General features: G+C 39.9%; 1 protein-coding gene across 5 annotated transcripts in view; it reads right to left on the reverse strand.

Annotated features, from left to right (window-relative positions):
* plxnb1b (plexin b1b) overlaps window positions 1-27,849 on the reverse strand; it is a 189,709-nt gene that overhangs the window by 28,158 nt on the left and 133,702 nt on the right. For 3 of the 5 annotated variants that reach the window (XM_057847055.1, XM_057847053.1, XM_057847054.1), the window contains 9 exons: window positions 23,890-23,998; window positions 21,356-22,273; window positions 18,401-18,535; window positions 18,150-18,272; window positions 11,899-11,992; window positions 11,635-11,801; window positions 11,377-11,528; window positions 7,777-7,882; window positions 5,352-5,488 (listed from right to left, as the gene is read on the reverse strand). In XM_057847055.1, the coding sequence (XP_057703038.1) occupies window positions 5,352-5,488; window positions 7,777-7,882; window positions 11,377-11,528; window positions 11,635-11,801; window positions 11,899-11,992; window positions 18,150-18,272; window positions 18,401-18,535; window positions 21,356-22,273; window positions 23,890-23,998 (1,941 nt within the window). The remainder of the gene's footprint in view (window positions 1-5,351; window positions 5,489-7,776; window positions 7,883-11,376; window positions 11,529-11,634; window positions 11,802-11,898; window positions 11,993-18,149; window positions 18,273-18,400; window positions 18,536-21,355; window positions 22,274-23,889; window positions 23,999-27,849) is intronic. The other 2 variants (XM_057847056.1, XM_057847057.1) reach the window with 2 other exon arrangements.

Here is a 27,849-nt window from a genome sequence, read left to right on the forward strand (position 1 = left end):
AGAGCTCACGTCAAAAGCTAAGCTGTCCAGTTTTTATCCAAACATAACCTCTATCTGTGATCAATGCAAATGCCCCAAGTGCCCCAAATTGCAGAAATTCTGGTACGATGTTTTCCAAACTCTGTCCACAGTACTAAATGAGAATATTAGCATCAATCCTATCTTTGCTCTGTTTGGTATGTTTGGTGAAGATAATGGTCACTTGTCATCCAAAGAACACCGTTTGGTCACTTTTGCCCTGCTCTTGGCCAGACGCACAATTTTACTAAGATGGAAGGGTACTGTCCTGCCAAGGGCGTACGTTTGCAACACTAGCAACTATTCAGGATGCTTAAATTGTCCCACCCAACTTTCAAGCCAGCTTATTTGCATTACATAATGAGTTCGGTTATATGGGTAATTTAGATCGTCTTCCCATGTTGTAAGGATACAATAGACTCTACCATTGTTGAGTGAAATATTTACATTATGTTGAGACTTACATTTATCCTTTTTCACTTGCTGAATGTACCAGTCCATTTTTTCCCCTCAAACGCACGTTTGACTGGCTGATGACTTGAACCCCTTGACTCCTCGATGCAGACTCACACAACCCCACTGACAGAAATCCAACATACCGCCTCCTCCTACACCCCCTTTGAAGAGGAGGGATATTAGAAGTTTTTTTTTCGGCCCTCACAAGCCACTGTAAGTAATGTAAAAAGACAACAATGTTGTGGAGGTGGGGTAAACACCACTAATTTTGCTACTAAAATCCGACCTGCATCAGACTTCGCATAGACTTAATCTCTGTGTATTTACTAACATGCAAAACTACTGCCGTCAGGCCAGCCTCCACAAGGAACAATGAAGTCAAGCAAGCAGTTCTTCATTTGGATCATTGTTTGCATTATCTGCATTACCATAATGCAACACGGTGGCTTCAGAGTGCAAGTCCCAAGAATGGGTCCACTTCAGAGGGAGACTGACATGACATGAACTGACATGGTTAAAAAAAATCTGTGAAATGAAATCGCAAATCAGAATTTCATGAGAGTACTTTGGTTCAAGTCTTGGGGTAGTCTAGGATGCCTCAGATGTAGCTCGGTCCTTGGATATCTCAGATTTATTATTTTTTTAAATGATTTTTTCCCCCCAAATCTTTTGTACATCACAGTACTTTAGTTTGAGTCTACGGGTGCTCCAGTGTCCCCCAGAAGTGGACCCATTCCTGGATAGCTCGCCGTCTTGCACTTGCGCTTCAAAATGTTTCTTTAGTAGTTTTTGAAAACAAAGGTTTGAATCGAACGTTGTTTCACGTGAACCAATACACATAAAAGTTAGCATTAGTCAATACAGATTTATTTTGCTTTGATCATTTCGCTTATCAATTAATTAGGTTCATACTGGTGAGAAATGTGGCCCAGATCCCCGTTCAATAATTTATTTGGTCTCATTAATGTCCTGTCCCCAGCAAAAAGTGTACAAGCAGGTTATCCTGTTATATCGTCCCTACCAATGTTGAGACCAAACCTACACCCTTGTGCCCTGCCCACGCGTGACGAGTGGCTTCGGGACCTGATGTCTCAAATTAGAAATGCTGCGCCTCTCCATGGCTAAGTCAAGAAGAAGTTTTCATAGGACGTGGGACGCTTTTTGGGATTATTTCCACAATACTCAAACAAAGCCATGAGCTATGCCTAGATGTGCGGAGATGGCCCTTGAGAAGCAAGTGCAAATATAACCATTCCTCTCCTTTTTTATTTATTTATTTTTTTCTTCTCGCTCTAAAGGCCAAGGTATATAAATATGGCGGAAAACACTCAGGTGACTTGAAGTTCCGCTCTGAGACCCCCAATTTGGCCAAATTTCAAAAATGTCCTTCATGCATGTGTGATACATCATTGGAAAGCTTAAAGCAGTAATGTGAAGTAAGGTTGGCCAACCGTGTTTTTGAATAATATCAATGGCTAAACAGTTATAAGCATATTTTCATTATTTTTTTTAACGCAACCCTTCCAGATTCTTTGTTTAACCCATAGCAACGCCCTTGACAACGAAAATGCTTTTCTTCGGCAATCTTCGGAAATTACGTCACACCTCGGAGTGCGAGAAAAGTCCGCCATAGAACAGTATTGTTTGTTGCATTGCTTCTCGGTAAGATGCCACAGCGGTGTGTGGCGATGTTTTGTTCTCACTCAAAGGAAAAGTTGTATGAGTGGCCAAAGGATAGCAGGGTACGTAAATGGACATCTTTCGTTCGCACGAAGCGAATGAATTTCACGCCATCATCGAGTAGTGTTCTTCGCTGCAAACACTTCGAAGATGCCTGCTTCCTTAACCGGTCTGCTTATGATCAAGGATTTGCCAAAAAGTAAGTGTGATTTTTGGATAGATGACTGATGACTTTGTCAAAGCAGAGCTGCCAACTGTTGTGGAATGAACAGTATAAGCTAGCGACGTTAGCCGAAAGTTAACTCGTGGCAATGCCCGATCATAGTTGTTATTGCGTTCGCTAGGTTAAGCGTGTTTAAATTGTGTGTCATCTACGATCTTTTCCGAAAGGGTTAAACCACTGTCAATTGGGAAACGTGAGTGGATGTGCATATAAACGGGTCAGCGTCGCGGTAATTCACGGTCACGTTGCAGTAAGAGACACACACCGCCGGTGAGTTTGTGCACATTTATTTGTATTCGTATTATGTATTTCCACCTTCATGCTTCAAGCATTGCATTGCATTTGTACGGTTCGGCGTTTCTTTCACGGTGATCGCTTGACAGCCTTCTAGTTTGTTTCGCGAGAGCCGCTGACAGGTGACAATTTAGCGTGTTGGCATTGAGTCAATCTCGCAGCGAATCAGCGAGCGCGCAGGTCACGCAGTGAATCATGGGAAATGTAGTCTCGGGACAACACTGAAGTGGTGCTTTGTAATCTGTTCGCTTGTGTGAAAAAACTACATTTCCTCACGCCATTAGACGCCACTTCCTGCCGAGAGCTGAGCCGAGCTGTGTTCTTACTTTTCCATAAGAACTGCTCCATGTGTTAATAAAGAGACAAGGTCAGCACGTCGTGTGTTCGATACATTTGTAAACAAAAAGCTCATAACAAGACACTATGCACGATCCGTTTAAGAGACGCTGGAGTAGGAGGCGAGGAGGAGATCAGCGAGAAGCAAAACTTTTCGGTCGAATGTGGCGGCAGTCCGCTATTATTTTGTTTTCTTATTGTTGCCACAATAAAGTGGAGAAAGCCATCGACGACTCATCTCCTTCTTTCCCCCCAACGTTTTTATACTATTATTTTATATGCACGAGAGCTGCCGGATCTGCCAAAATGAACATGAATTCTGATTATTATTTTTTTTAAACAATGTCATCAGACAAAAACATAAAATTATGTGCAAATGCCTGCATCTTCAAATCATGAAAATAATAACAGCCTATATCTTACCAATCTTGTAACCTCGATGGGTCTTGTATCCATTCCATGTCAGGTAGCCTAGGAACATTGTTTGCATCCTGATTAACGTCTGGCTAATACATGTTAGGTCCAACATAAAATTCCAACCTCCTCTTCTTCCTCCAACTCTTCAAAAACTTGGATCTCCTCCCTTGCGCCCGATCTATCGCTTATATCGCTGTTTGAATCATTGTTGGAAGGGCTTTGTATGGCGGCCGTATGTATGGAGCTGCCATCGCTGTTCCCGGTGTGACGTATCACTTCCGGGTTCGTCCCCTTTCAGGTTAATAAATATAATTAATTACCTTCGTTTTATGGCTGGGTTGAAACAAAAGCGATCGCGCGACGTCTGTAAAAGGGGGTTTCCAGGGTGAAATGAACAAATTAAACATAATTCAGGGGCTTAATGTGCCATGAATCTGCTATGGCAGCATATATTGTTCTATCAAACACAACAGTTTTGGCTTAAAATACAGCAGTGTCTTTTAAAGAGGAATGCAAGAGCAGAAATTGCTTTTTCAGTCTTGTCTGTGTTTTCCGCCATATACTAGTACATGTACATACATTGACATTAATACAACAGCCTTGATTTTGTGTGATGCACTGCGAGTATCCCATCATTGCTCTGTATGGTTTGCCTAAATAATATAGCTACACAGGACAGTTGGGGTTGTGGGTTTTTATTTTATTTAATTTTTTGTTTTATTTTTTGTTGTTAATTTTTATGACTATTTTGTTTGTAATTTTCCATTTGTCTGCGTACATTAAACTTGAATAAGAACTTGTTTCGATGCATACAGGAAGAACATACTAAATGGTTTAAATACACTACGTGACTAATGTGGTCAACAAATAAACACTCTGCTTTAAAACTACAACAAGAAACTACAATCCTTAAAAGCTATCAAGGGAAAACACACGCCAAAAGTATTTTGAGGCAATGGAAAGGTAAATAAAGACAAAATAAAAACCAAAGTAATAAGTACGTTTCACCATGTAGGATATTTTGGCAGAACACCATTTCAAAATAAGACTTGTTCTCCGGCACGTTGCAATTTAAAAACACGGTACTGTAAACTACATAAATTGTCCCCAAAATGTTGACCTTTAATTGTTATTGTTTACTCTTTATTTACAAAAATATGATCTAAAACGGCGCAAAACTTTATTGTTGATGTAAACACACCGCAAGTCTGATTTATTTATTTATTTATTTTTTTAAAAGATGTCTTCCATTATGATCTTATGGAAGTGGTCACCTTAAGTGACATATTTGACACTGCGTTGCATAAATATATTTTAATTCAAGGGTCTCTGGAGGGGGACCGTAACGGGGCTGTATGGTTCCTGACCAGACCCACCGATTTTAATGGATTATCTGACAGTGTGGGGCGGACTGGTGTCGGCGGAGGGCAACAAGTGCTTGACTGTAGCCAAACTGCCTCACCAGCACCTCTTTTAATGCACCAGATACATATTTTTTTGGGAGGGGGGGGGGGCGCTGCAGCTCCCCGTTGCTGTTCCAGTGCTCGCTATCCAAGCGCTCCTATGTGCTGACGTGTGGTGATGGGTGTTAGTGTGTGGGTACACGCATGGCTAGGAACCACTAGACACATACCAGGAAATATAAAACTGCTGGTGCCAGGATTAATGATCTCATTGTGAAAAATAGGATGTCGGCTCATTAATCAGGGTTTGTCCACCTTTTTCATGGCCAGATTCAAGCACTTTTAAAGGGCTTTCAAGACCAATGGTCCAGTTTTTCCATGACCTTTTAAACACTAAGCGCTTTGAGGGCCTTAAAGGTGGAAAGGCGCCATACAAGTATAACTTCATTTACCATCCACTAAGGAGAATTCAGTCACTATTTAACTAACTAACAAATTATTTTAAGATGCACAACATTGCTCACATTTTACAGGGCACTCCTCCCACAGTGACAGTTAGATCAGAAGGACGGCCTGTCAACAGGTTTCGGCCGCTAATTGTCAGAGTTGTTCCACCAGCTTTCGGGCCTCTTTTGGGCAATACTCCCATCACAAATGGATCCTAAAAGTTCAGAATGGGGAAGGGAAAAAGCCATCAATAATATTTTATATCTTAAAACATATAATGAGTGGTTTGCATAGACTGAATGTACCACCAATTTACAATTTCACATTGTGGTATAGTCAGCAGAGTAGAAATTCTGTGCTTTGGTTGCAACTTGGGCCAACCTGCTGCTCACACTTAAGGCCTTTACACGTTTGATTTTGGCTTGTTCTGCCCATAACCTTTCTTGACAACCCCTCAAAAATGAAAGTAGTTAAGTCTTAGATGTAGGAATGACTGCTATATGCAGTCTCCTCTCTCAAGTCAGTTTAATAACATCTCAAGAACACTGCTGCCCGAATTTCCATATGGTCCAATCCCAAATGTTAATCCACATTTACAATTCCATCAATAACTTCACTCCATTATGCATTTCTTTATATTTATATACATGTACCAAAAGCAAACTTCTTTGCCAAAACCGAATATTGGAAAGACTTGGCCGAAAAACCGAAAGGACAAAAAAATAAACATGCATATAATGCATTATTTCTTTATTTTTTTAAAATTGTTATTTTATTTCGTTATTTTCAGATGAATGCCCATTGCCTTGACAACCACGGAGGCTCGAGAAATTCAGTTTGAAAGGTGCTAATTTTGAAACCTCATTGGCAGGGGTGGATCCACGAGGGGTGTAACAATTGGTCGATGTAGATTCATACTATATCAATTAGTAAAGCACAAATTAATATAATCCGATCAAAATGCAAAAATGATTATGATTTCAACATCCCGTTTTGTTAAAAAACTTTTTTCATTAAAAAAATTTCCGCGCCCCTCTCGCCACCCTATAAATATTTTTCTAGATCCGCCCCTGTCTTTGTTCCCGGCGGCAGTGAGCGATGGCGTCGTCATAGCATTCTGTTCGGTGGATGTAGACACATGTCACGGCCTAAAAAACCTATATAAATGCGATTTCTTGGAAGTTAGTGCTAAGCTAAATGAGAGCTTGATATACATTTGCGTGGATCTGTAGTGGACGACAACAACAACAAAAAACTATCCTGTTCTCGCTGAAACCTAGTAAAGCTCTTCACAAAGCTACACAATCTCTCCTGTTACTTAAAATAAGACTATGTTTTATTGTGCAGCAAGTGAAACTGATCGAGAGCCAGGCGAGCGTGCAGAGTTCTAGCGGCGACGAAGCAGAGTGAAGTCGCTCCCAGCCGGTGTTGGCCCGAAAAATGTCCGCCCCAAGTGAAATGTATCCCCTGACGAAAGCGGCCACGCCTCACTTGTACAAACGGCTTTTTCTTACCAATCAATTGACACGGAGAAGACTTGTACTTGTACTGTGATTATGTATTATTTTACTCTGCTTGAACTAATAAAATTTGTACCGTGAACACAGTATGTATTATTTTACTCTGCTTGAACTAATAAATGTCATGCCTGTGTTATTCTCATTGGGACATGGTCGTGAAAACCTGTAGACTAATACATTTCTGTTCAAAGATGATTATGTGGCCCAGTCCACAATTTGTTACCAAAACTACTAGCATTAGCACTAGCACTAGCATTTTGGGTCATTTATTTATTTACTCAAAACTAATTTTACAGTCAAAAATCCATTACTGTAATGCGTCCATGAAAAACTTTTGATGTTTTCACCTCAATAAAACGTCATAAATAAGCGCTGCCGTCAGGGGATACATTTCACGCGGGGGTGGGGCGTGGGGGGCATTTTTCGGCACAACATCGGATGAAACGGCGACTGGCAGAGGGGGTGTGGAAGTTCCCGGGGAAAAAAGTGTGACAAAAAGAGGAAGTGGCCGTGCCATAAAAGTATTGTACTAAACCACAGCAAATGCACACGTATGCATTGAAATACTATTTGAATACTGTTGAATACACTTGATTAAACTCCAAACGGGCTCAAATGGACTGTACTTATTTGTATTTTTTTGATACCTCAAAATACTTCCAAACCTTCTTGCAGTGTTTCGATAACCTCATCACAAGAGGACAACGGTTCTTCACTTTTCGGTGGCAAACTTTGTCTTTTAACCGAAAACTGAAAATGCAATATTAGCTATTTTCCCGGCGCCGGCTTTCCGTTCTCATCTCTTAATTTCTAACCTGCTTTATATTGCCATCCCTTCACCCAAGTCTTCGTTCTACTTGCTCTTTTGCTTGGAATTGCTTATAAATAAATTTAATTAATAATGTCATTTTTGGACAAAAGAGACAGAGAATTCAACATTCTCCGTTTTTAGCTTTTTTTTTTTGTTTTGTTTTTGAGTTACCTGAAAGCTGAATGTCTGACTCGACAAGCCAAACGCTCCACCACTCACTGTAACAGACACGTGGCCCACTTTCTCTCCAACACTTGCTTTTGTTCTGCAAACAATCCTGTAACACATCAGTAATGATAAGATTAATGAGAAGAACAATACAAACATTTTAAATATACGAGGGTAAGTCAATAAGTATCTGCACTACATTTTAATTATTTGATATAACCAGGGGTTAAAGTGGGTTGGAGCCCTGCGGAGCAGAGGCATCCAAGCTCCGCCTCCTTAGTCAAATAAAAAATTCAAATTAAACTGGCAGTCGCGCTGTAGAAGCTATAGATGGGACTATATTCAACCATTAAAGTCTAGAAATCATTTTGGCATGCACAGTCTGCATGGCTCTATTATGTAAGCGCTGGTATCCTCAACAAATCAGAGCGCAACATCATCCTCTGTTGGCCCCGCCTTCTTTAACATATAGCATCTACCGAGTCATTCCAAACATCCGTGTTTGTTTAAATTGTGTATGGTTTAAATCTTTCCGCGGGAATCTAAAATGGTGATTAAACCAAAGTAGGTGAATATTGGTAATTTGACTTCGATGAAGAAGTTCTGTCATACTCAGTAATTCATCAGGCCAATAAGAATTTGAATATTAAAATGGCTAGCTACTTTAGATGATCTGATTTGTGTAATGGCAAAATGTTAATGTTTATCCCAGTTAGCTTTAAAGTAGAGGCTGTGACTGTCGGGATTGTTGTGAATAGTTAGATAACTGCTGGAAAGCCTAATATAAATGTTAATCTATATCTATACTTACTGTACACAGTACAGGGCAAAAGTATAGACACACCTCATTCAGTGCAAGACAAATGAAGGTCCCAACCCCATTATTAAAGCAATACATGCCACTAATCAACCCTGAAAAGGCATACTTAGTCAAAAAACATTTTAGGTGACTCCCTCTTCAAGCTCATCAAGAGAATTGCAAGAGTGTGCAAAAAAGTACAGTCATTTTCAGACTTTAAGGCGCACCTGAATATAAGCCGCCACTCACCAAATTTGACACTAAAACGGCATTTGTTCATGGATAAAATGCACTGGCATATAAGCCGTAGCTGTCCTCACGCTATTGCGGGATATTTACATCAATAGACATTGATCGGTAACACTTTATTTAACAGTGGCATCATACGACTCTCATAAAACCAAATGAACCACCATGGAGCTTCATTGCTTCAAGAAGCTTCATTTGGCCATCACTGCTCACTTAGGGGAGACAGTCAACCTCTGCTGCCACCTGCTGTCAACACTGTTGTTGTCCAACATGCCCCCTAGCATGCATTGCAGCACTACAGATCTAAATAACAGGCAAATGTTGTGCTAATTATTTATTCAGTTACTGTTCCACATGTTTCATTAATTGCTATTTACGGTATTTGATAACAGTTTATTTAACTGTGGCGCCGAAAGACCGTCATTAAACAATCATAATTATGACATGAGACTGTCATGAGCATTAATGGATGCTTATAATGTCATTTAGTGTCATCCGGCAAATTATCTCAATTTTGAATGGATGTAATTTGCCGATTGACACTTAAGAACATCTGTCATAAGCATTCAGTAATGCCCAAGATAGTGTCATGTCATAATTATGATGGTCTTATGACAGCCTTATGACGCCGCTGTCAAATAAAGTGTTACCTATTAAACCAAATAAACCCAAATCAACAAATAAGCTGCACTGGAATATAAACTGCAGGATTCAAAATAAAGGAAAAAAGTACTGGCTTATAGTCTATAATCAGAGCAAAGGGTGGCTAATTGAAGATACTACAATATTACACATGTTTTTAATTATTACACTTTGTTTGCTAAGTGCAAAATTCCACACATGTTCATTCATAGTTTTATTACCTTCGGTGAGAATTTACAATGAAATTAGTCATGAAAATAAAACAAACGCACGAATGAGAAGGTGTGTCCAAACTTTTGGTCTGTACTGTATAAATGGAACTTTTTGTGTGTGTCTGTTTGTTCTGAAGCAGCTGGGTGAAATTATACGAAATTTGACACAGTTGTGCTTTTTGTGTCTGCAAGTGTTCTTAAATTACCTATAAAACTGAACTCATTATACAATGCAGATAAGGTTACTTAAAAGTTGGTGGGGACAATTTGAGCATCCTAAAAACTTGGCAGTGTTATGTCTAGGGATTGGAATCGAGAACCTGTTCCTATCGAGAACCGGTTTGTGTGTTCCAATTCCATGGATTTGTTTGGCAGTTTATCTAACAATTCTCTTATCTATTCCAACCAGCACGATTTACGTTTCGTAATTTACACATGTTACACGTTCCGATTCGGCACGCAAGACAACATGATTACTCATAGAGTGACTACCCACTAGGTATAATCTGAGGAGTCGTTGACGAGTGACTATGAATTTTTACAGGCCAAGTCATTATTCATGAGACTACTTAAAGAAATTGTGATTTTTCAAAAACAGTCTATTAATGGGTCTATCGCATTCCTCGTCGAATACTCCATTAGAAAAATATAACATATATGCATCTAAAATAATCCTAAACAATTTTATTAGCAATTCTAATACTCCTGTTACAAAGGTTCTTTGGGTATGCCTTCGTTCCATAGCAACCAGTCAGTTACTTCCTGTTATTGTCCTATGTCACATGCGCTGCGTATTCTGGGACCGAGAATAGGCGTAAGGTGCGCATTTTGAGCAGAGTGCAGTGACCTGTTAATCTGTGTGCGCTCATGAACAAATGTGAGTATTTCCTCTTCATGTCATAAAATTCTTATCATAACTTAGAGCCGTTATCAGCGCGACCGCTTCGTGTTTTTACTGTTATGTCGGCTGTTTGCTCCCGCTCGTCCTCGCTGCGTCGAGGAGAGCGTTGTTAACATTATATTCGCGTTGCACATTTGTGTTAAGAGGGAACGTGTTAGTTTAGCGTCTTAAGATGATATTGTACATCCATATGAGTGTAAAGTGCTTAGTTTTCGCCACTTTTATGGCCAAGATGACCGCACGTGCATGCAGCGTGATTCTGGGTTGTGCGCGCGCACTCACCCCCCCCCCCCCCGCACCTTTGTGTTCATTATACTGTGCGAGTCATGCATGTGTGTCTTGACTGCTTTACAGTCAATTTGCATTGTTTATTGCATTAGCACTAATATGATGTAATTTTCTTTCCTTTCAGGACCACACATATACCCACACATCCCAGTCTTCTTCCACACACAAATACATCAACCTCTTTCCACGCATGCTCTCATCTGGTCATTGAGTGATTCTCATATCAAGTACCATTTCCTGTATATAGTTGTGCCTGTTGCCAAGTTGGATTAAAAGTGTCAAAATACCAACTCCACTCTCCGCTCCTTGTGTTCTAACAGACACCCCATAAAACATATTGAACCCAGAACCTCATAGAGTCCATTAGTCCAAATGAGAATCGATAAGGAAATCGATAAAGAATCGAAGCGCTAAGCAATATCGATAATGGAATCGGAATCGTAAACATTTTATCAATTCCCATCCCTAGTTATGTCCCTTCCATCCCTATGCCCTTGGCAGCAGTTCAATACCTGGAGGAAACTTCATAGAGACTGGGTATGACCACGCAAGTCACACCAGCCACCAATACAGAATTGAGGACGTCCTCAGCTTTTTGGCCCAGATTGGAGCCTGTTATTGTCACCATTGTGCCACCTTCCAGCAAACCAGAGAGTGGCTCAATCTGAAGGAAATTAAGAAACAAAAAAGTTATAATTAAATATAGCAATCCTTGTTGATCTGGTTGATAACTCATTGGATGGGATGAGTTGAGAAATAAAAGTACTCACAGAATGAATGACCGGAGCAGGGCATGTCTCCTGTACCGGCTGACCGCATGAGCCAGAATACAAACAACTGGCCTGTGCACCTCCACACCACACACAACCATACTTATGTTCTGCTGTGTGGCAGCGACTACAGTCGGACCGTCCCACAGAACAGTTGTACAAAGTCACTGAAGATTCACAACAAAGATGCAGCACAATTGATTTTTAAAAAAGTTACTCCTGTAGAGAGACTTGATACCAGGAGGCAACAGGAAAACACATTACCATAAAGATCAGGAGCGCTGTCGACATGGAACGTGCCCCTCCTCTTCACGTATACCATCGCTTGATGTTCGTCCACAGGAGCAGAATAAGTGTACTAGAAAAGCAACATGCACAGGGGTCAAACTTATGGGCTAGAGGCTGGAGATCAGATCTGGTCAGCCAAAAGTCTCTCCCACTTCAAACGGATTGGACGTCTATGGCCATCAGTGGCAGCCAATGCCATTCATTTTAATGAATGTTAATGTTAATGCCAATGCCATGTTCATTTTGGGGCATTTCACATCACTTCCTGTTGATTTCTTAGTCAAATTATTTTCCTTTTGGGGCATTTACAGGTCACTTCCTGTCGATTTGGGGGCATTTACGGGTCACGTCCTGTTTATTTTATGTTACAGAAAAGGAAGTGACTCAAGAATGTCCCCAAATAAATAGGAAGTGATTCAAAATCATCAGGAAGTTACCTAAAAATGCCCTAAAATTAACATGAAATGATCTACAAATGCCCACAAAAGACTGGCTATGAATGCCCTGGTTTCAGTGCCATTAATGGCGCTAGACGTCCAATCCAGTCAAAATGAATTGGACGTCTAGCGCCGTCAATGGTAGCTAATGAGCTAACGTAGGCACTACTGTAATGGAAGATTTTTGTAGCAACCTGTTGGCTCCCTTTTTTTTTTTTTTTTTTTAAACAGTGACACCTTTTTAAAACAATATATCGATTCTTTGTGGGAGTGTGTCGATAACCTTTTAGGCAGCAAAGTATCGCAATAGATCACCTTTCGATATATTACACGCCTAGTTACAACTTTGCAATGTACTACCACATTAGTAGTAGTTTTACCAGAGAATACTTTTTACTTTTTTGTTGAGTAGATTTGTAAAGGTCGCTTTCACACACAGCACTCTTTGGTCCGTTTTAAACGGACCAGAGTCCTTTTTCCTCAGACAGTCTGCTTTGTTTTGTGAATGTGAACACGCATTCGAACTCTAGTTCAGACCAAACAAACAAACTCCTCAATAATCAAGGGTCTTGGTCCACTTTAAGTGCACCATGCAATTATGCTACTATGCTATTATGTGCAGCTGTTGTGATGCTCCACGTGCCCTCCCATTTTTGTGTATTTTTTTTGGCCTGATATGGTCATCTAGTAGGTTATAGTATAGTACAGTATAATAATAACAGTACATACAGATGATATTGCGCTGATAAAATACCATTTATAATTTTTTTTTTTTAAATCTGAAATTGTAAGCAGTTATTCACAATGTTACTTATTACACTACACCTTCAGCATTCTTTTCACCGAACACTTTTTTTTTTTTTTTTTTTGCAATTGAGTCCATTCATATTTTCCATAATCATGAGAATATTCTGGATTTACAGCTTCAAGGACGCAAAAGCAGTCCTCACCCATCTTTTTTGCACTTGTTATCGAGACCTCTATACACTTTACATTCCGGCGTGACAGATCAGAACTATGTGAGCAGGTCCACAAATATGGCTGCATGCACGAGCTGTCATGGCGTCTCCAGAAAGTTCCAGCGTGGTTTTCTAAATTTACTTTCATCCCATGAGTGTAACAACAAAAGCATTTGGATGCATTTTTCTCAATAAACCATATTTTTTAAGCTGAGGAACCTTTAATGTGTATTGACGTGGACCTCATGCACGTACAACTGAATTGTTGCATTTTTCTGGAGTGTTACGCAAGCGGGTGGTACAAGACACTCCAGTGAGTTGTGACAACAATTACCCAGGATTTATGTGGTAAATTCAGTCTTTCATTAATGGCAACAAAAGTAATACAAATAGTTTGCACTGTTCAGTGTCCTTTGTGGCTATGGTTGCATACTCGCAACCGTGAACGCCAGTCAAAAGACAAAAGATTTTTGGAAATGTCAGAGAAGAAAAGCAAGCAGGGGGAAATAAATTACTATGAGTTGTGGTTGTGCAGTTAACAGTATTCTCCAACAAAGAATAAAATTAATTGAAAAATACTGGAAGGGAAAAAAAAGCCAGATCCTATAAATACACTTTGCACTTATAACACATGCTACAGGCATTTTAGCATAAATGCATCTACTGAAAGAAAGAAGTTATGGTCATGATTTTAAATTATATTGTAATTAAAAGCCTTATCGTTCTTTCGCTTGCTAGAGTGTGAAAGGTCCAGGGTTTGTGGTGCATGAAAATGACAACTGGAGTCAGCGTAACCATATTTGGAAGAGTCCATAGTTGAGGAATATATCAGGACGTAAATGGGGAGACTTCTGGAACACATCGTGACGGGATGTATTTTTCATTGTTGCACAAGAAAGCCATGGCTTTACTCATTTTAATGAGAAAAGGGGAGATTATAGCAACAGCAGCGAAAAGGTCTTGAATAGTTTCGGTGGGAATGTGGATAGTTTAAACTCGTGGGCCACAATTCCACCCAAACTGATTCGGGATTTCATTCAGGCCGAGCAGCCAGTTGTTCCTGAGTCCTCCAAAGCTGGGGAAATTCACAGATAGCGTATTTATTTCTACATCACCCTTATGCTGTCATTTGTGTGCACACCTGCCAAAATAGCACTAAATCCCCCCCACCAGCCTCTCTCTTATTGGAGGTAGGGGGTACAGATCTTCTCCCACTTTATGTTTGAAACGTTGCCACATTCCATTTCAAATCTGCATCAGTGATCTGGCAAAGCACGTTTTACAGTGGCTCACAGTGCCGTGGACATGAAACACATCCTCTGGAAATGTATTACCTACAATGAATTTACAGTTAATTTAAGACCTTATTATTATTAGTTTTATTTTAAATTTGAATTCATTCATTTTAAGTCTATAAGAACCCACATGAACCAGGGTGTGGAGACTTTTTATCTACACACTGTATGACAACCAGAGGTTCGGAGAGTAGCCAAAAAATTGACTCAAGTAAGAGTAGCGTTACTACAAAATATTACTGAAGTAAAAGTAAATGTAGCCATCAATAAACTGTACTCAAGTACAAGTAAAAAGCTATTTGGTGTACTCAAGTAATGAGTAACATTATGAGTAACTGCTTAAGATGTTTGATTTTTCTTTTCTTTTAAAACAATCGTATTTTTCATGAGTTGAAATTTTCTTTTATCCCAGACAATGTGTTTTAGGTTGTTTTATTTACCTGACTAGGCATGTGCCGGTTACCGGTTTCAAGGTTTACCGTGGTATGAAAATGTCACGAGAAATGGCTTGGAGCGACAGCCCCCCCCCCCCCCCCCCGGTTTTTGCTCTGTCTGTGACACTGCTGTTGCTGTCCAAACTACAACTAAGCTTTTTTAAAAACCCCTAAAAAAAGTCGCTAGTATGGGAGAATTTCAGCTGCTGGAAAAAAAAAAAAAACAGACAGCTGCGGCTTAGAGGAGGAAGGACAGCCAAGGTGTAGGCAACACCACCAACATGATTTCACATTTTCGTGACCATCATCTGTCACTTGGCACAAAATTTATGGTAAGTAAACGGTGTCATGAACATTTCCCACCAGCTATGAGAGTTCACGCCACCGTGTTAAGTGTGTCTAGCGATTGAAAAACAAATACTATAACGTAAGCTTGTTAATGAGGCAGATAACGTAGCTCGTAGCATGCCAAGATGGCTAACTAGTTTCCTCTCAACTATTAGCCTACTTTTGTTCAAGTCTTCCGCCATTGTAGACATCTGTTCAAAATAACATTTTCATAATACAGCCTGTGATGTTTTTTCTTTCTGGCGACTTTCTCTGCTGAGAGAGGGTGTGTGAGTGGGTGTTTAATGTGTAAATAATGATACGAGTCATACACATACGGTGTGTCTCTTACTATCGCTTTTCATTAATATTCAACTAATTAATATTCATAGTAGTAGTGGTATGTGTTTTACATAAAATAAATTTAATCATATATTGTTTTAGTTCTATATTACCCAGGGTTCTTGTTCTAATGTTGAGCAACTTGAGCCGTGGCTGTGGGTTGAGTTTATAAGTTCTATTTATTTCAATTTTATTTAAAATATTTCAGTTATTTTTTTATAATTTTATTTTAATATTATATTCATGTTGATGTTCCAGTTTGCAAATATGTTGTGAAAAACTCCTGTTCAATTGAAATATTTATTCATTTTAACCCATACATCTCCAAATAACACATTTTAGAGCTATAACTGCAATACTGTGATATCGTGAAACCGAGGTTCTTTTGCTTAAGGTTATCATACCATCAAAATCTCATACCGGCACATGCCTATATCTGACATGTTTTGGCGACTACTTACGCCTTCGTCAGAGTGTCACTGTGATGTGAAACATGTCAGGTAAATAAAACAACCTACTACACATTGTCTGGGATAAAAGAAAAATTCAACTCATCTATAAGTGTAGACAAAATGAACTTAATACAACTAATGGTATTTTTCCTCAGCACAAAGTTATCTATAGACCCTACCCACGTGACGTCGCAGCCACGCCCCCGCGCCATGTTGTCCGTATACTCGTCATGTTAATGCATTAGCGCTTCGTAAATTCCTCCTATTATGGCGTGTTTTTCTGCTCGTTAACATTAATAATCAAAATGGTGAAGTCGTGTGTGGCGGTCAGTTGCAAAAACAGAGAAGATAGACGGAGAGACCTGAAGTTTTACCATATTCCGAGAGACCCGGAGAGGAGAGCGAGATTGACTGCTGCAATTCGACGAGAAAACTAGGCTCCAAACGACTACCACAGATTATGTAGTAGTCATTTTATATCTGGTAAGATGCATTTAATATATATTTAGAGGGTTTTGGGCTGACAACCACAATTAAGATCATTGCTAGGCTAATCGCCGACAACATACACTCAGACGTTGTGAATGAACTACTTGAAAATATATAATTATAAGGGGATAATAAGACAGTTGTCATACAATTAATTTACAATTTCACTATTGAGGTCAAAAGCCAAAAAATAAATTCAACTCGGGACAATCTGGAGTAGTGCTATCGCACTTCATATTTATTACATATTATATATGTATGTAGTGAGAGTGCTATCGCTAGACCATATAAACATTAAAAGCCATAGCTCCATTGACAAATGACATGAAATACATTAGACTTGACAGTGGATGTTAGCAGGAACAAAAGATTTTGAATTGAAAATTTCGTAACTCACCTTCCTGAGCACAAGATTCCTGCCGAATTTTCGTGGATGAGGACCTGTTTCACCCAACCAGCAACGTAGCATTTATAAGCCTCCAAGCTCTTAAAGTTTTTCAAACTTTCGTGAGAATAGGCTGATTTTGTGTGGACAAGATAGTTGTAAATATCAGGGTCAGCCAAAGACGGCGAAGACAGCGGGTCGAAAAACATCGATTTAGGCATCAAATATGGATCTGGCTAATGGATAAACTGAAGCTTTTCCACATGCCTTTTATGCAACGCATCCAATGAGTTTACGGCGTCAGATAACACCGGGGCTTCCATGAATTGCTCTATAACTTGCACGACTAATTGAAAACAATGAGAATAGGTCTAAAAAATACGGACAATATGGCGGCCGGATACAGCGACACGTCATTTTGTGACGTAGGTGAGTAGGGTCTATATGAACTGTTATTATTATACTGTAGTATAACATATTACATAACCACATTAAGCCAAAAATAAATAAAAATAAAAACAATTCTGGCAAGAACAAAAAAATCTACAGAAATGAAGCATTATTTGTGCATGAGTGCCCTCTAGTGGAGAAAACATATTTCCTGAAACTAAAAGGATCATCTCTCCGGTTTTTCGTGGTCAATCAGTGCCGAATAAAGACTGGGAGAGAGTTTAAAATATGCGCCTTCGTGTCATGTTGACGGCGGCGCTCTATGTCAAATATTCAATTTTTAATGGTGCTTAAAAGATGCGTGATTTAACAGGCCGGCGTGATCATAGAGCAAGCTTGACTCTGATTGGTATAATGGAGTCATGTGATTATTGTTGAGACGTTTAATTGTTGAAACTGTTTCAGCCACTGTTGGGGTCTCTGGCAAAAAGAACTAAAATATAATACTGTATGTCGAATAAATAGGAAAAATGCAACGACTAGTGTAGTCCAAAGTAGCGGAGTAGTATTTCTTCTTCACAAATCTACTCAAGTAAAAGTAAAAAGTATGGCTTTGTAAAACTACTCTTAGTAGTAATTTTTTCCTCAAAAAGTTACTCAAGTAAATGTAACAGAGTACATGTAACGCGCTACTACCCACCTCTGATGACAACATACCTGGTGTAGTTGACAGGTAATGTCATAGTTGGATGGATTCATGTCATCAGTCTCCACATAGGCATCTACAACCACAGTTTGCCCCTCAATGACCAAAACACATTGGTAATCCAGCTCTGTATCCTGCAGACAAAAAAAGAAAAGTGTTTTGGTAAATGATTGTTGGCAATAGTCATCCTGGTTGATAGAGTCTACAGAGATTGTGCTTGTGTATTTTTGCGTGTATGAGTTAGTTGTCCGCACAGTTGTACCTGGTATAGATGTAGATTGCGGGCAAGTAAAGTGATTTTCCTCTCCACTCTGACAGGGAGTAATGATGAACCCTGGACCTTCTCCACACAAGGGCAAGCAGAAGCACCCCAGCTGACATAAGAGCCCTCATCCCCCTGTTGTTCAATACAGGCAGAAATGCAGACACAATAATTCATTGTTCCTCCTTAACAACTGATCAAATAATAACTCAAAGCCAACCCACATCACTGAGACCCTTGTATCAAGTAAACAGTAGTATGAAAATGTTTAGGCAACCCTGATATATATTTTCAAGATTTTCCTTTAAAAATCATCGGTTGTATGGATAGATGCAAATTTCAGTTAAGTACAAGTAGTCCCCGGGTTACGAACGAGTTCCGTACCTACGCTGGCGACATAACCCGAATTTCCTTGTAAATCGGAATTAACCCTTTAAGTACTCCTATAATTACAAATGCCCCCTAAATCTCAAAATAACTATACAAAGGGCAGAGCAGTCATATTAATAAAATCAAGCAAAAAAATAAGATACTGTGAGGTACTGCTTACGCGACAAAACAAAACCAAAAAAAACAACAACACTGGAGACAAAATGGCGGACGAGACTCCGCTGTTGTAATCACGAAAGTCAGGTACGTCGTAACCCGGGGACTACCTGTATATTACAAAGCAGAGATACTGTAATTTTTGCAAAGCAAAATACAGTTTATAGGACTTTCAGAAAATGCGCAATATTTTTTTTCAACAAAGGAAGCCAGGAAGATAAATTTGGGTACTAAAAAAAATAAAATTACATCAACATTTCATAGATCTTCCTTTTGCAAAAATAACAACCTCTTGATCTTAACATTGCTAAAGGTACGGAACCTCGGACTTAGGAATATAGATAATAAAGCTTTGTTTTGTTTTCAAATTCAAAACTGATATATCCAAGCTAGCAAGATAATATTACTTAATATTAAGGGTGTAACGGTACATGTATTTGTACTGAACCGTTTCGGTATGTGGTGCTCGGTTCGGAACGGAGGCGTACCGAACGAGTTTCTGACGTAATGTAACCCTTACTTATCGAGGCTTTGAGTCGATCGGGTTAGAGTTTCTTTGTGTGGATTATATTTACTCAGTCTTCTTTACTATAATGAGGACCAACACGGTAGGACAGTATAACCCAGAAACATCAACGGCGCGACAACGTGGCCGCCACGAGAACGCAGTGAAATGCGGGCGTTAAAGTCAATCAGCCAATGCACACCAGTCGCAGTGTGGCCACGTGTTAGACGAGTCCCAGAAGCGGCTCAACGCGACACACGCGAAAAGAACGGCAGAGTTTATTATTTGACGCGACCCTCCTGTGTCAATACTACTACCGGTAGCTAGGATCGGGCAGACCGGAAGTCATTCGTGTACAAATATGGTGGATCCGGTCGATTTTCAAACTAATATGCAATCGTAACCCACTTTTTGAGTCCTTCAGATCTCTTGAGTGGTAGACCGGGGCACAGTTGACTTGTCTTTGTTGATTTACTGCTGTCTTCTCTGCTATAATAATAACCAACACTGCCCCGTGCTCAATACAAAACCCTCCTACCACAACAAAACAAGTAGGAACTAATATTCACATATGAACTAAAGTTATACAACATAAAATATACAATATAAATGAATACTACATCACATTTGTAAAATATAAACACATAATAAAATAAATAATAGCCCATTTAAATAAAATAAATTGAAATGAGCAAAAACACCTGTAATTAAATAATGAGAATAATACACAGATCCTGCTTACACAATAGATTTATTAATTTCTGTCTGGCGCTTTAACTTGAGAAAATCCACCAATAAAGCTTTTGAAAACCGTTCATAAGAAAAAAAAAAAGATTCATTGAGGCATTTCATTTGTAAAATACATGTTAAAATCTTTGTCATTGGGATTGCTTTTCTCTTTAGCACAGGACTTCTTTTTTCTTCTTTCTTTCAGAAAGAAAGCCGACCAATACACGGAGTCTGAAAGGCAAATTGTTGTTAAATTATCTTTACATACCTGCTAGTTTTTGAGCAAAATTCTAGCTTTGTATAGGCTAATGTTCCTATTGCTGAAAGCACAAAGGTGTGTAATAAACTACTAGCACATTTATATTTTGCATTTTGTTTTCTTACTGTACCGAAAATGAACCGAACCGTGACCTTAAAACCGAGGTACGTACCGAACAGATTTTTGTGTACCGTTACACCCCTACTAAATGTAAATATTACACAACTAAAACTGTACCTGGGGTCTTTTGCTCACTGTGTTCCTCACAGTGGAAACTCACAGCTGAAATCTCTGGGATAGCTTTTTGTACCCTTCCCGTGACCAATGATGTTGAACTTGAATCTTTGTTTTCAGGTCGTTTGAGAGTTGTTTTGAGGCTCCCATGATGCCACTATTCATAGAAAATGAAAATAGGAGAAACACTTGCATCTGAAATACCCTTTCTCATGGTTGCCTTCATATTCAAATCAAGAAACAACAAAGGTGCCCAAATTAATGCAACTGGGTTCTGTCATTATTATCATTGCAGACTTTCTGTAACTCCAATAAACTTTCTCTTCTCAAATATTATTGTGTTTGTCTGCTACATGATATATTTAACTGAATGTGCCGATTTATAAAACCACTGATTCATAAATGAAAATCTTGAAAATAATCAGGGGTGCCCAAACTCTACATACACCGTACCTTGAAACACACACACTAACACCAATTTTTCTTTGAAAATAAACAGTAACAATGAAAAGGAAATTACAGCTGTCAAAATATTAAGAAATGAACTAAACAAAAGATTAGGAAAGTCCTACAGTTGAAGGATAGAGTCCAATCAGGAGCTGAGAGAGGGAGTGGCTGGTGGAGCTTTATGAAGATGTGGAAAGGAGTATTACAAGAGGAGGGGAACAATGTCTAAACTCACCGGGAGGAAGCTGTCAGCAGGATCATACTGGTAGTCCAGCTCAGTATCCACCAATTGAGGATAAACTGGGGAAGCATGGTCAACTTCACCATCACCGGAAAGCACGGTGGCAGCTGAAAAAGTGGCGGTATCATTTTCTGCAAGGACAGTTCCATCCGCAGTGATGCTGTCCTGCTCCTTGGGCCAGAGCGCATCAGGGTTAGTGTCCCTACTTTGAGACTGAGTTTGAGAGTCTAAGGGGGGTACAGTGGATGGTGCTTGGGTCAGATCCAGTAGGCTGGATGACTTGGTGCTGGCTGGTTCGCCAATGGGAAAGGGTGTAGGTTGAGGCATGCCAGATGATGTTGGAGTGAGCGGATCCACCCAGCTGAGTGTTCCTCCTAGTTCCTGGGTTTCGGTCTCGGGCAACTCTGTCATCACTTCTGTGGCGTCTACGTCAGAGTCAGGGGGTGGGATCACCATAGGCATTATAGGCATTAGATCCCCTCCAGTGGTCACAGACAATAATTCTGTACTTGGCGTAACTTCAGCACCCTCCAAGCCAGTTTCAGTGATGACCATAACTTCACCTGTATCAGGGGATTCGTTCATCCTGGTTGTAGTGTCTCGAGGTAGAAATGTGATGGGTGCGGGTTCGGTGATGGCCAGGGTACTTGAAGGCTGAGGGCTGGTGTGGGTGTCGGTCATCTGAAGAGCAACGGTCTGTTGGGACGTACGTGTAACGGGGGTGGTCTCCGCCCGAGTGGTCAAAGCAGCGACAGGAACTGTAGTGGTTGTGGCAACGGTTGTTGCGGTTGTTATGGGAGCCTCCGTGATGGCTTTCGTGGTGGTTGTGGCCACCACTGTGGTGGTGGTGGTTGGGGTTGTAAAAACTTTTGTCATTTTGGTTGTGGGAGGAGCTGAGGTGGGTAGTTTAAACTGTGGTAGTTTGGGTATTGGGGGGTGGGGGTAGGACATTGGGGAGAACGGTCAGACCAAAATAAAACCAATAGCCAAAACAACAAAAATTTAACTGAAAAAAAAAACAAAAAAAAAACACACACACAGAGCTCTCTTTACTATTCGCCTACAGTGGCAGGCAAACGTAGGGCAAAAAAGACAAACAGTCTTTGAAGATGAGAACGGAATCGGAGGACAGACAGGACCGCATCGTCTCTTAGCCTGACAATTTTCATTCAGCGCTTCCCATTGCCTTTTTAACAGATTAAGGCTAGTTACGATCAGAGCGATCTACGGCTCTGGTTATGATGACATGCAGTAGTATATGAAAATAGTGGAATAACCAAAATTCTTACTCTTGAAAGGTAGTTCCATCGGATCTAGTTTCGACGCAGTTACGTAAAATAAGTGCAAACTGCCCGTATTTTTTTTTTTTTGCTTTTAACCAAGAATCGAGACTGTTTTACTTCCATATCTATAAAGAATTCAGGGATTTAAGTATTTATTCACAAGAACTTTCAACGTATAACGCTCTTTGTGTTGCCACTCGGTCAGCTTTGACACAGATAGCCCCCTATTAATCGGCCCCGCCTGAATGTCCAACGGGTGTTTATTATGATTTTTTTTTTTTCATTATAGCGTCTAACAACAAGGAACACAAAAAGGCCAAAGATAGCTACAACCAGTGACACTCTCACCCTCCATGAAGGTGTATATGTACTGAAGAAGTTTTTACCCACATCACGATCAGTATTTGTTGTAATGCGTTACAACATAGCGCATTCATGTAATAATTAGGGGTGGGAACCTCTTGGTACCTCACGATATGATACGATTTGCGATACAAAGCTCATGATAACGATCTCACGGTATGGCGATACAAAACGCCATACAACGCCAACAAAACTAGTAAACAGAAAAACAAGCCATCTTCATCCTTCTGCTGTAAGTTTATCACTAGCATACATTTAGTCCATTTGAGTCTATGGCGGACAACGGCAAGCAATGAGTTTAATTAGGGGGCATTTCAGGTCATTCGCTGTCGATTTTCAGTCACTTTCTGTTGAATTTGGGGCATTTCAGGGTCTCTTCCAGTTGATTTTGGGGCATTGACAGGTCACTTCCTGTTGATTTTGGCTTACAGAACTGAAAGTGACCCAGGAATCTCCCCAAATGAATAGGCATTGACAAACTCAACATTGAAGTGACCTGTAAATGACCTAAAATGAACAAAAAGTGACCTGTAAAAGCCCCCAAAATCAGAAAGAATAGCAGCGAATGCTCAGTTTTCGAACGAACTAACATTCATTCATCTCGCCCAGTCTAAATGGATTCAGCATCTACGGCAGTCAATGGCAGCCATAGAGTTAACATAGTTTGTTGGTTCCTTTTTTTTTTTTTTTTCCTTAAAAAAACATTTACACCTTTTTAAAACGATTCTTGGCAGGAGTGTATCGATAACCTTTTGGGATAGATAGCATCACAATACATCACCATTTCAATATTTTGTCACACTCCTGGTAATACTACTTTTATTTTAATGGTGGATCTAATGTCTCTCTAATTCTGTTTTTTGGTAACATACTGTAACTTACATGTTGGTTGTAGATGATAACTCCCTCCTCACAGGTTGGGTTGTGGGTACATGAGTGCTGGTGAACACACCAATTGCAACCCCATCGGCTCAGAACACAACCACGACAACTGAAAATGGATAAAAGACAAACCATAGAAATGTAAGTGATCTACAGAATGTAGAGAAAATGCTTCAAGGCAGGGGTTTTTCGAAAAAGTGGCCTCCTGACTCAAAGGCATTTTATCAATGCTGTTACCATTTTAGCTAATTAAATGTGAGTATCCCAGAGAGCCTGCCCTTCCTTGTGATGTTATTATTGATACTCATTACCACATGCACCTGTGCTTGAATCCATCACTGTCAATGTGATGGATGCAACTGATGTCACAAAATATGGCTGCGCTCATCAAGCGGTGTCATTTTCTGTGTTTTAACATTATTTTGTCCATTATGAGAGGTCTAAGAAAGAGATTGTAATCATGCGTGTCAATACTACAGTATGCTATGTGTGTGTTAAAAGGCTTTCACTTCATTTACAACCATCCTATTTTGTGTTATCTACCTCAGTCAGTTCAAAAAAGGGGGGAGTGATTTAAAAGCAATCAGCATACAGTTGTGGTCAAAAGTTTACATACACTTGTGAAGAACATAATGTCATGGCTCTCTTGAGTTTCCAGTTATTTCTACAACTCTGATTTTTCTCCGATAGAGTGATTGGAACAAATACTTCTTTGTCACAAAAAACATTCATGAAGTTTGGTTCTTTTATGACTTTATTATGGGTTAACAGAAAACGTGATCAAATCTGCTGGGTCAAAAATATACATACATGGATCTGAAAAAGTGAATCATTGACTTGAACAAGTCAGGAAAGTCACTTGGAGCCATTTCAAAGCAGCTGCAGGTCCCAAGACCAACAGTGCAAACAATTGTAAGTATAAAGTGCATGGCACTGTTTTGTCACTGCCACGATCAGGCAGAAAACGCAAGCTATCACCTGCTGCTGAGAGAAAATTGGTCAGGAAGGTGAAGATTCAACCGAGAATCACCAAAAAGCAGATCTGCCAAGAATTAGAAGCTGCTGGAACACAGGTGTCAGTGTCCAAAGTCAAGCGTGTTTTGCATCTCCATGGACTGAGAGGCTGCTGCGCAAGAAGGAAGCCCTTGCTCCAAAAGCGGCACCTTAAGGCCCGACTAAAGTTTGCTGCTGATCACATGGACAAAGATAAGACCTTCTGGAGAAAAGTTCTGTGGTCAGACGAAACAAAAATCGAGCTGTTTGGCCACAATGCCCAGCAATATGTTTGGAGGAGAAAAGGTGAGGCCTTTAACCCCAAGTACACCATGCCTACCGTCAAGCACGGTGGTGGTAGTATTATGCTGTGGGGCTGTTTTGCAGCCAATGGAACTGGTGCTTTACAGACAGTAAATGGGATAATGAAGATGGAGGATTACCTTCAAATTCTTCAAGATAACCCAACGTCATCAGCCCAAAGATTGGGTCTTGGGCGCAGTGGGGTGTTCCAACAGGACAATGACCCCAAACACACATCAAAAGTGGTAATGGAATGGCTAAATCAGGCTAGAATTAAGGTTTTCGAATGGCCTTCCCAAAGTCCTGACTTAAACCCCATTGAGAACTTGTGGACAATGCTGAAGAATGACATGTCAGAAAGCCATCAAATTTAACTGAACTGCACCAATTCTGTCAAGAGGAGTGGTCAAAGATTCAACCAGAAGCTTGCCAGAAGCTTGTGGATGGCTACCAAAAGCGCCTAATTGAAGTGAAAATGGCAAAGGGACATGTTACCAAATATTAGCGCTGCTGTATGTATATTTTTGACCCAGCAGATTTGATCACTTTTTTCTGTTCACCCATAATAAAGTCATAAAAGAACCAAACTTCATGAATGTTTTTTGTGACAAAGAAGTATCTGTTCCAATCACTCTATCAGAGAAAAATCAGAGTTGTAGAAATAACTGGAAACTCAAGAGAGCCATGACATTATGTTCCTCACAAGTGTATGTAAACTTTTGACCACAACTGTATCTCATTTAATGCTTTTAATGCCACTTTAAAAGAAGACAGTTTCACACATACAAATTGTGAGTTGTCCGATAATGTTATTGTAACCAATAACCCGATATTGTCCAAGTCCAAAAATCCGAGACGGATATCAAACCGATACCTATGCATGAGGTCGTCGACTTAACATATTATGGCTAATTGTATTGTGGTGCCACACTGGATACTTTAATAACGATAAAAGTAACAACTTCAAGGTTTTCCAATAACTATTCTGTGAAAAATAAAGAGAACAACTTGCCTTATATTGCGCCACTATATTACTGAAATAATGCAAACATCTTTTTTTTTTTTTTTTTATCAAGTGCAAGTGCATAGTGCCAATATGGCCCAACACTTATGGCTGACACAGTGCTTCTTGCTTAGGTGCACAGCTTCAGTACAGTGAATGAGGTATGTTATGAGTTTATTAATTTTCAATCATTTATTGTTCGTTTAATTTTTGCAACATGAATGCAAATGGTATGTTCACATAATAAATTCCAAGCATCTTAGTTTGCAGACGTGTAATGGTCACTTCGCATAACTGTTGTGTTTAGCTGTGACCAACCCTTGTACAAAGGCAGAACGCGTCTCCATTCACTTTGGAGGCAACATGTACAGTATATGGGCACAAAACCGATGTCGATATTATCAGATATCATTTAATGCTTTTTAAGGCCTGAATTTTGACAAAATCCATCTAATGATTTTTAGGCTTTTTAATGACCCGCATAAACCCTGTACAGTATTTCTGGGAGCACTGAGGTCACATCGCACGGTTACCTTGACAACTACTGCCAAAAGTGTATCGCTAGTCTGCTCGATTGAACACCCAAATTTCACACACTTCCAGAGCACAATGCTCCACTGCCATCTTAATTTCGGCTGAGGAATAATTGCTGCTACTCGCCCTGTGTCGAAATTTGAGCCTGGTTGTTGCTGTCTGCTGTGCTGGGAGTTAATCCTTTGACGTTCACCCTGTTGTTGAGCCTCTTCTAATCACTCCCGTGTATGCGCCACTGAGCTTGTGCACTCTGTGAAGCTGTTTTGATCCCAATTGTGCTCGCATACGTGAATGTTGTCTAAAGCAGTCACAGCTCACAGGATACATCGCTGTATGTCCCAGCTATCAAATTTGAAAGACATTAAATGTACAATTTTTCACATCAACTAGCAAACTAGCACAAGCAAGTCCAAAAATTATGCATTATTGTGATCAATTTTAAAAAGCATAAAAATACTGAGGGTCCGTCAATGAGGTTGCTACACAGAGACGAAAACGAAGAAGTGAAAATGACGAAAATGAGATTCATATAGATGTACTCGGTATATTTTCGTCTTAAGTGTGGCTATTACATCCATAAGTGCATATGAAATAATGAATACTGTAAAGTATTGCTTCAAACCCAATATGTCTGTGCCTCCCAAATTTTATTTACATGTGTACGTTGTTGGATCGGCAGCTCCGTGCGTCCATCGCATGTAAAACTGGAAATTTTATTTTCAGCACGAGGTTTTGTGCGTTCAGATTGGGTATTTTGAAGGGTTTACAATGACGACAAAAGCCGGAGACAAGAGTTCGAAAGCTATGACCAAGATGATAACACCTCCTCAGCCAGGGTTGACTTTCGTACAGAATGGTCCATGTGCTGCAAAATCTGTACCACATCCGATACAACTAATACATTGAACAAGCCCATCATCAGAAGAGGACCTGCTTAAGATATTCCGCAGGATTATTGGCAGACAGATGAAAGAACGGGAGCAGTTTGTTCATTGGGTCTCATTGGCAAATACAGCTGAAAGTCATCAGCATAAAAATGAAGAAATACAGTGATCCCTCGCTACTTCGCGCCTTCAGTCCATCGCAGATTTTTTTATACAGATGAGCTGTCCCAAGCAGATAGAGTA

Source organism: Corythoichthys intestinalis, chromosome 9 (genome assembly GCF_030265065.1).
Source record: "Corythoichthys intestinalis isolate RoL2023-P3 chromosome 9, ASM3026506v1, whole genome shotgun sequence".
Classification (NCBI taxonomy): Eukaryota; Metazoa; Chordata; class Actinopteri; order Syngnathiformes; family Syngnathidae; genus Corythoichthys; species Corythoichthys intestinalis.